General features: G+C 40.0%; 1 protein-coding gene across 12 annotated transcripts in view; it reads left to right on the top strand.

The window, feature by feature from the left end:
• Positions 1-420: 420 nt before the first annotated feature.
• PRPF40A (PRP40 pre-mRNA processing factor 40 homolog A) overlaps positions 421-9626 on the top strand; it is a 55598-nt gene continuing 46392 nt past the window's right edge. For 4 of the 12 annotated variants that reach the window (XM_014534057.1, XM_014534055.1, XM_005859312.2 and 1 more), the window contains exons 1-2: positions 656-1161; positions 2361-2492. In XM_014534057.1, the coding sequence (XP_014389543.1) occupies positions 886-1161; positions 2361-2492 (408 nt within the window). In that variant the 5' untranslated portion in view covers positions 656-885. Of the gene's footprint in view, positions 523-652; positions 1288-2360; positions 2493-4110; positions 4191-9626 lie in introns of those variants that run through there. The other 8 variants (XM_014534054.1, XM_014534056.1, XM_014534051.1 and 5 more) reach the window with 5 other exon arrangements.

Genomic DNA, 9626 nt, shown 5'->3' with positions numbered 1-9626 from the left:
AAGCGTGCGAGGTGGGGCTGGGCAGGTGCCATGGGGCTCGAGGAGAGGTTGGACACCCCTGGGCCGAAGCACGACCCCCAGGCGGGAGGAGGGAAGGGAAGAACGGGACCGCGCAGAGAGGGGCGAGTCGAGGCCGAAGGGAGTAGTCGGGTCTCCCCTCCCTGCGGCGCTTTGTCCCGGCCAGAGACCTCCGCCTCTGCCGCGTCACCTCCAGGCAAGCGAAGGCACAGTCGGCCCCCAAGCTGCATCTTTCCGATGCCCGGTCCTAGCGCCCGCTCGTGCACCTCGATTAACATTCCCGAACCTGCCTGCTTTCTCCCTTCCTGCCCTCTACTCTCGCACCCTTCCCCGGCGTCCCTCACTAACGACAGCTCACCAGTCGGCGCTCTCGCCTCGCCTTAAGTTCCCATCCCTCTTTTCCTTTGGCATTGTTCCTCCCGCCCCTACCACAACTTCCCTCCACGCAGCTCGACACGCCTCCTCCACCCCCAACTCCTCGCCCAGGCGCGCGCTCTCCAGCTGGTGCGTACGGAGATCGAGCCCTCTCCTTAGCCCCCCTCCTTGGGCCTCCCCCCCCCCCCCCCCCCGCCTCGAGCACCGCGCGCGCGCGCGTCGGTCCCGGGCCACCGCTAACGCTAGAAGCCTCTTACCCCACCCCACCTACCCCACCCTACCCCTGGCGGCCTCAGGTTTGTGGGGCATACGTAAGTCGGGCGGGGGGGTGAAGGTGGCAGGTCCCCACTGCCCCACCCCCTACGGGGTGAGGCGGGCTAATCTCGGAGAGCTGGGACACAGTTGTCTGCCCTTCCCGGGGGGAAGTTGGTGGAGTTTTTCCGGCAGAGGACTCGGCGCAGAAACTTCCTCCGTCCCCTTATCCCCCCCTCCATGCAGGCGACGCCGAGTGAGCCTGAGGCAGGGGGCGAATCGCCGCAGAGCTGCGTGTCGGAAGCGCACTCTGATTGGACAGCGGGAAAGCCTGTCAGCCTACTGGCCCCGCTGATCCCGCCCCATAGTGCCGGGCAGCCTTTAACCTTTGGCCCCAGCGGGCGCCAGCCACTCAGATCGCTTCTTGTTGGCATATGCAGCGGCAGTGGCCGCCGGCGGAGCAGTAAGAGCCCGATGATGAGGCCGGGGACGGGAGCCGAGCGTGGAGGCCTCATGGTGAGTGAAATGGAGAGCCATCCTCCCGCGCAGGGTCCTGGGGACGGGGAGCGGAGATTGTCCGGCTCAAGCCTCTGCTCCAGCTCTTGGGTCTCTTCTGACGGCTTCCTGAGGAGACGGCCCTCGGTAAGGGATCGGAGCGGCACAATGAAAAACAGAGACAGGAAGCTTTCTCCAAAAGGAGGAGAGAGAACGGAGGAAGAGCTCGAGATGGGACGTGCCCCGAAGGAGAGAAATGGAGGGCGGGGATGCACAAAGGGAAAGATGCGGGACCCTGGAAGTTTCCAGCGGGCCCGGCGTAGACAGATGCGCGGCGGAGGTGCTGGGCCCCGAGCGCGGTGAGCGTCTCGGAGGGGCAGGCCCAAGGTAGGAGGGAGGGGAAGGCGGCCACGGGGTTCTCTAGGCTTTAAGAGTCCGCCAAGACGTGTTCCCGCGGGTGGGGGTGTCTGTAGGGTGCACAGCTGGGAGAATTTGCAGGCGATAATTAGCTGGTTTTAAGACTTGGAACCAATGGACACACAGGTAAAGGCGGTAGTTGTCTTACAAAAGCGCATTAAAATGGGTGAATTAGTTGTTGGCGTGTCGTGTGAATGACAGACCTCAGTTTTGGAATAAGAATTTTTTTTTTTTTTGGCAGAAGTACTTCTACCCGTCTAAAGATTATATTTGAGAGTAGTATGTGTATTTTTTTTAGGAGTGAGGTGTCCCTGGATACCCCTATTTGTGTTTTATAAGACCAGCCCTCATCTGAGTTAATTTGGTAATTTCAGCGTTTTAAAGCTTAAAAATCAGTTTAGAAATAAATTTAAGAATAAGTGGCTTTAAACAATAGCTGTCTGTCATATCTGTGTGATATAGGACAAAGTTGTTTTCATAACAATTTTTAAATGGCTTTTTTAGACTTCTGAACTTAGCAAGTCAATTAGCAAGTGATTAAATCAGCGTGCTTTAAAACTAAGATCTAACTGTCCAGCAATGATTATTTTTTTACCTATTGTTCTGGGATTTGGTTAGTTACAGCTCATTATAAGTATTGGTGACGTGCATTTTGTTTAAGATAACGTATAAACGAACCCTAATAATTAAATCACACTTTAGCCTAATGTTACATCACTGCACTTAACTGATTTGTTGAAATCAGATTTTTTGAAAAGTATTTATTGTTACTTGTTCGTTTTTAAATTGTCCTTATTTTTCAGATGGGGCATCCTGGCATTCATTATGCCTCAATGGGAATGCACCCTATGGGTCAGAGAGCGAATATGCCTCCTGTGCCACATGGAATGATGCCACAAATGATGCCCCCAATGGGAGGTCCACCAATGGGACAAGTAAGAATGTTTTTGTTTTATTTTGCTTTTATTTTTGCCTGTTGTATTATTGTGTCAAGATTTCAAAATCTGGGTCAAAACTTGTAGTTTTTTAAGGATTAGTTTATGTCGAAGTAATGTTTTCAAACAAGTGAAATGTTGAATCATGACGCTAACCATTTTGAATATATGAAGTCTTCTGTATAAAACAACTACTTTCACTGCAACAAAACTAAGAGGTTGTGTGGTTTTTTAAAATTAATTTAAAAGTAACACTGTAAATGTAGGCTTTTTAGTTTAATGACTTTTTCCTACAAGTATGTCAATTGAAGTTAATGCTCTAAGAATAAATATCTGATAAGTCAACATAATTTCTATCGGGGGACCATGTGAATGCATAGAATCTGAAAATTGCAATTGTTTAGGTCTTTGGCTGTTTAAATGAATTTTATTTCAGAAATAGCTTCCTCATTGTGTATGTGTGTGTGGGGGTGTGGAGGTGGGTATGTTCTACTCTAATTTGATTCTTAATAGGACAGTGCCAAATAGGTAGTTCATTTTCCACTTACACTATTGTGTTGTTGTTTTCTTTTAATGCTTATTGCTTCTGCACTCCTGCTTTGAGCTGTCCCTTCCATCTCCAGCATAAATTGAAAGCTGACATTTTGTGGGAGTGATTTGGATCAAAAGATTTTGATTTGGCTCAGTGAATTCAATAGAACTGAGTTCCTAGAGAAGCATTCAAGAAAAGTAACAGGTTTAGTTACTGTGAATAATTTTATGCCCGTTAGGTTCTAATATTTCTTAGTAAAGCTGCTCTTAAATAGATAATGAGCTTTAAAAAATATTTCAATGCTTTCATTTTTAAAATTAGTTTGGTGACTGGCTTCTTTCCATTTGAGTATCTCAATAAATCATCAAAACTTTAGGATAATGAAATATTTTGGAAAGCCAGTCAATTAGGTATGAACTTTCTGCTAATTAATAGTTTACTTTGATAAGCAGTTAAGCCTTGATGGTTTTAAGTTATTGGTGAAATTGTAGTGGAGAAGGAGCTTGCTCTGTGTCTCTCTACCTTAAGAGTAGAGGGGCTTAATGTCAGGTGCTTTTCTTTTTTTATGTGGAATATTGCCCTTAATTTTGTATAAAAATCTTTATTCAAAGGCACAAGGCCCAAAGATTCTGCCTGTAGGAGTTCTTTAAATAAAAGAATCATTTATTCTGTTACTCTAGAACAGGGGTGGGGAACCTTTTTCTGCCAAGGGCCATTTGGATATTTATAACATCATTTGCAGGCCATACAAAATTATCAACTTAAAAATTACCCTGCTATATTTGATCAAACATTTAATTAACTCACCTCTAATGCCTTGGCAGGGCCAGACCAAATGATTTCCAGGGCTTTATAATGCCTGAGGGCTGGATATTCCTCACCTCTGCTCTAGAATATCACAAGTTTTAAAACTCCCTAGGTGATGGAGAAACAACTTTGATTCCTCTTCTGTTTCTTTCCATCTCTAAGCAGCAAGGAGCTCTTCTTGTTTTCTTAGTAGAGCTGCTCTAACTAGATAATGAGCTTTAAAAAATATTTATTCTTTAAATGCTCTGGTTCTTATTTAAAATTAGTTTCTTTCCACAGAAAGATAAAATAAAACAATTTGCTACTGCCAGATGCTTCTCTCTTTTCTGGGGCCTTCTGTTTCCATTGGGCCAATCAAGGTAAGTTTTGCAAGGGATTGACCTGCTTACCCTTGCTGTAATGGTGCTATTGCACTACCAAAACTAAGATACCAGCTAGTCATTTCTAGTAAATTGCAGATTTTATTTTATTTTTTAAGTACTTTTGTGTATCTCATTGACATAAGCTGGTCACAATTTGCACTATGGCCCTTTCTCTTTAGTTACATTAGTGACCATTTTCCTAGTAAGGTTACTGGCTACTTGGTACACATCCATTCATGTACTCTGAAGTTCACCTTGTGGTTTTCTTCTACTTTTTTCCCCCAGACTAGTATACGCCATGTGACTTTAAGTGTACCTGACTATTTAAATGTTTAGAAGTCTGTCTCTCCCTGTGGCTACTGTTAAGATAATTAATGTCTTAGGATTCTAGCTCTGAGGGTCCCAAGAGAATCCCCATTGTTTTTCCTTAAAATAAGATTATTCCTCTTTTTTCCTCTTAATATCTAACTAACAAATATTGGGTTCAAGTCTTGGTAAAACTAATTCTTATTTTAGCTTTGATAATAGACTGGGAGGGCATGGGTAATTTCAATACTCAAGTAATCTGGAAATCTAACTTAAAGAGCTGTAAACTACCTTAAAAATAAAAATTGATAATTTTCTGCATCATTTCTTCTGTTGACCCACTCTCAGACGTATTAATGAGTAGTAAGTGGTCAGAAGATAATGAGAAGTAGGGTTGCTTGTAAGTTCACTGCAGTGACACAATGTTGGTAGTATCCTGCCCATCCAATTTTTAAAAAATGAATTCACAAATTCTTTAGACGTTGGTACTGACAGTTATGGAACCTTCATCTACATTGCCTAGTTCACATTAAGGTCTCATTCTGGGACCAGCTGAAGACTAAAATTGGTGGCAGTCTTCTAAATGATTATGGTCTGTGATATGTTATGGAACATAACATGAAATTTTAAACCTTATTTGTAAACTAATATACAGACTGGACAGAATAACAATCTATAGAAGCCAGAGTTCATAATTTTTCAAATGCAGCAAGTTAATTTAAATTAAAGTATTATGTTCATTTTATTTTATTTTTTATTCAAGAGATAATCCGGAATGCCCTTTTTAGAATTCAGCCTGAATCTTTTAGTAACAAATATTTGAATTATCAGTGGAGCTCAAAATTTCTTTAAAGTTTTTCTGTCCTGTAGGTTAAATTTGCCTCTTTTCTTACTGTACATTAATTTCATATGGGAAAGTTATGCTTCTATTTTCATAGAATTGTAGGATTTTACAGTTGGAAGGGACCTTATAAGTGTTATAAACTTTAAAATAGTATGTGAATTAAGTAATGGTTTCACTGGTTTTAAAAACCATATTAATAAAGTAATTTTTCTGCTGGATGGCAGTACTCAAATTTTCAGAAGACACTTGAATTAAGACATAATTATGTGTGAGGCCCTCTTCTTCCTCTGTATCTATAGTCGGTAATGTTTTGCCTTTAAAGTGTTTGTTATTTCTATACAAAGGACATGCAAGTTCTTCCATCTTTATCACAGATGATTCGCCTTCACTTAAGCCTAAGGAGGGAGTCCTAGCTGGCTTTGTTTCTTTTCTTTTTAATACTTAATTTTTGTGTTGTTTTTTTTTTTAATAAGAAGAGTAGAGTAAAAGATTTAAGGTCCCTTTCAGCTCTAACAGTCTGATTCAATTCAAATTACTTGATAAGAGTAGCTGATATGTAAGAGATTGTATGATAAGGAAATAAAATTATTTTAGTAATGCCTTAATTCTAATTATTTTGTACTTTTTTTTTGCTTTTGTTCAATAAACATAAATAAGTAATTACTTTTTACCGAGGAGTTTTATTTTCTTCTTTTATTGGGTTAAGGCAGGCTTTACAGATCTTATTGCTATTCTTGCTGTCATGTGAGCCCAAGTTGTTACAGTCCTGTCTTTGGTTGGATACTTTTAGTAACTTTTTAGCTGGTTTTCTTACTTCAAGCCTACCCCACAAAAAATTTTCTTAGATTTCAATGTTATCTTCTTGTCCAAGAACCCCCAATGCTTTTCTGTGCCTGTAGCATAATATCTAAATTTAACTTTCAAGGATAGTATAATTCAAAGTGCAATTCTGAGCAGCATGTCTTCACATTCCATAATCTGAACCTAGGCTGGTCTTTTCATGGTATCTTGAGTGTTGTATTAGTTCAGAGTGAGCTCATGCTGTCACCTTCTTGCCCTCCTGCCCCCAGCTCATTACCACCATGAACTTTACTTACCTAAGTTCTGCCCTTCAAGTCCTACCTTCTTCAGGAGGTCCTCAGCAATCTTTGTCCAGTGTACACCTCCCCTTCAAATTATTATAATATCCTATGTAATCAGCCTAAGAACTCTTACTGTTTCACTTATTTTGGCACTTCATTATTGACTTGTTTGGTTTTAAGGTTTATTTGCTTTGTCTTCCCAACAAGTAATAGATTGTAAGCTCTTAGAGGGCAGGGCCTATGTTTTGTACTTTTAAAGAATTCTATAGATGCTGAGCATAGTTGTTGGCACATTATGGGTGCTCAGTAAAATACTTGTTGAATGAATGAAACACAGATACTCTCCTGCAGTATAAGCCAGTCAGTAATGCTACATGTGACTGTTTTCAGTGGTTACCTATGTAACTTTACGTTGTTACGCTTACTCTTGTTTTTGGTGTCTGCCTTTTTACTGTTGCTTTTTTTATTTGACAAAAATGAAAGATAAATAAGGTGAAAATAATAAAAAATTTTCAGTGAGTAAAGTGAATACTCATCTCTACTTTTTTAAAATTACAGGCAAATCTTTGTTTTATCTATATGACTTCATTGATGATCATCTCTTTAAGAAGTTTTACCACAGATTTTTCCATACTCTAGGGGAAAATGATTGGGAATATAGGCCTTCCAGAGAAATTTAAAGTATTGGTATCTTAGATTTATATGACTGATTTGATAAATTGATTTGTTGCTATTGCTTTGGAATTACCCTTTTGGTTACTTACAGAATCCATGTCGTTACATTGAATATTAGCCACTGACAAACTTTTTTAGGTTATATGCTTATAATTCTTGAATCTAGGTAACTTTCTCTGTACAGTTACATTACCCAGGCAAGTACTTATAAAAAAAAATAGATTGCCTTGGACCTAATACGTTTGTATAACTTTTGGGCTGTGTATATAGTTAATTCTGATAGTTTGTTGTTGTTTTTTTAATGTATTTTATTTTATGTATTCGTTTTAATTGATTTCAGAGAGGAAGGGGGAGGGAGATAGAAACATCAGTGATGAGAGAGAATCATCTATCCACTGCCTCTTACATACCCTCTACTGCGGATGGAGCCCACAACCTAGGCATGTGCCCTGACGAATTGAACTACTGTAACCTCCTGGTTCATGGGTTGATGCTCAACCACTGAGTAATACCAGCTAGGTCAGCGGTTCTCAACCTGTGGGTCGCGACCCCTTTGGTGGTCGAACGACCCTTTCACAGGGGTCGCCTAAGACCATCGGAAAACACATATATAATTGCATATTGTTTTTGTGATTAATCACTATGCTTTAATTATGTTGAATTTGTAACAATGAAATTGGGGTTCACCACAACATGAGAAACTGTATTAAAGGGTCGCGGCATTAGGAAGGTTGAGAACCACTGAGCTAGGTGATAGTTTTTACTAATAATGCTAGGAGATACATATGTTCTCATTATATTTAGATAACAGTTCATTTAAATATGAACTCATCTATTTAAAGACTTTAGCTTGAGTAGTGTTTCTAAGTATGGGGAGTATTTGAAGAGATCTAAGATCATGTATTATTAGAAGAATAAACTATACCTCTCCCCCTCTTTGAGTGTCATAAAACCCAGTATTTTCTAAAAATGCTGAAAAGTCTTGCAGAAGCCTTTTAAGACTGTTTTCACTTAGTATTTTGTAGTTTTATTTGACCATCTTCTCCTTCACTTCCCTGGTCTCTGTTACCCCTCTGTTATCTGTTTATTTTGCTTTCTCTAGCATGGAATTAGCATTTTTGTGAGAAATGCTGAAATAGGGCCACTTATTCATTTTGTCTACTCTTTATTAGAAAAAGGGAACATCAAAATAAATTAGTATTAGCACACACACATAAATGAAGCAGCTTATAGAGTGCAAAATAGGTATTCAGTAAGTAGTGAGATCAAAAAGAAAAGAGAACAAGTAAATGTCCGTAGGTTAACCTTTTTTTTTTTTAATTTGTTGGTTTTTAGTTGGGTTTCTTAGAAATCTTGATGACATGATTTCAGAGTCATCATGAAGTAATATATCAGTAAATAGTAAAGATTTGATATGTATGTATATCTCATAGCTGTGTACTGTGTTTTTGTGGGTTTTTTTTTGAGAAATAATAGGTCTAAGTTTTGAAGGTTTGTTAGTAGGAATGAGTAAATTTTTGTCTCAGAAGTTGTTTTTAGTCTTCCATTCTTACTTTTTTTTATACCTTCATATGTCTTTTAGTCGATAGATATTTAAGTGTGGTGCTAGTGTAAAGATGAATAATATAGATACTGTCCACGCAAGAAACTTAACAGGCATTATATTACTCAGATAGATACCTGCCTAAACTGTTTTCTCATCTAACTGGTCATTTGGCTGTCCCAATACTTCTACACATTTGGATATATAGTGTAGATCAGGGGTCCTCAAACTATGGCCTGCAGGCCACATGCGGCCCACCGAAAACATTTATCCGGCCCCCCAGGTGTTTTTGCCGCTGCTGCCTGTTGCTTAGCAGCCGACTCATCCCGGGCCCACAGTGCGCATTTGTGGAATGTGCTCCGCACTCTCCGACTCCCCTCCTTCTCTCTGTCTCTCAACTCCTCTCAGTCTCAGGTGTGATCGGACGAGTCATGAGCTTGCCTGTGCAGAGCCTGCTGCTGCTTGAGGACCGAGGTAAGAACAAGTTAGGATTTAGTTTTTTTTTGAAGTTAGGTCTATTTTTTTGAAGTTAGGAGAGCCTTTTTCCAGAATGAAACATCTGAAATCTCCAACCAGATCTAGACTAACTGATGCACACTTGCATCACTTGTTACGACTAGCAGTGACAAATATGGAACCGGACATTGACCATCTCATTAGCCAAAAGCAGGCCATAGTTCCCATTGAAATACTGGTAAGTTTGTTGATTTAACTTTACTTGTTCTTCATTTTAAATATTGTATTTGTTCCCATTTTGTTTTTTTACTTCAAAATAAGATATGTGCAGTGTGCATAGGAATTTGTTCATAGTTGTTTTTTTAAACTATAGTCCGGCCCTCCAACGGTCTGAGGGACAGTGAACTGGCCCCCTGTTTAAAAAGTTTGAGGACCCCTGGTGTAGATGAATCATTTTATATTTTTCTTTTTCTCTAGTCAAGTAATCACATGTTTACCTTACTTATTAAAAAACAAGTTAATTGTAG

This window comes from Myotis brandtii, unplaced genomic scaffold (assembly GCF_000412655.1).
Source record: "Myotis brandtii unplaced genomic scaffold, ASM41265v1 scaffold125, whole genome shotgun sequence".
NCBI classification, from domain to species: domain Eukaryota; kingdom Metazoa; phylum Chordata; class Mammalia; order Chiroptera; family Vespertilionidae; genus Myotis; species Myotis brandtii.
This window is presented reverse-complemented; position numbering and strand designations above follow the sequence as displayed.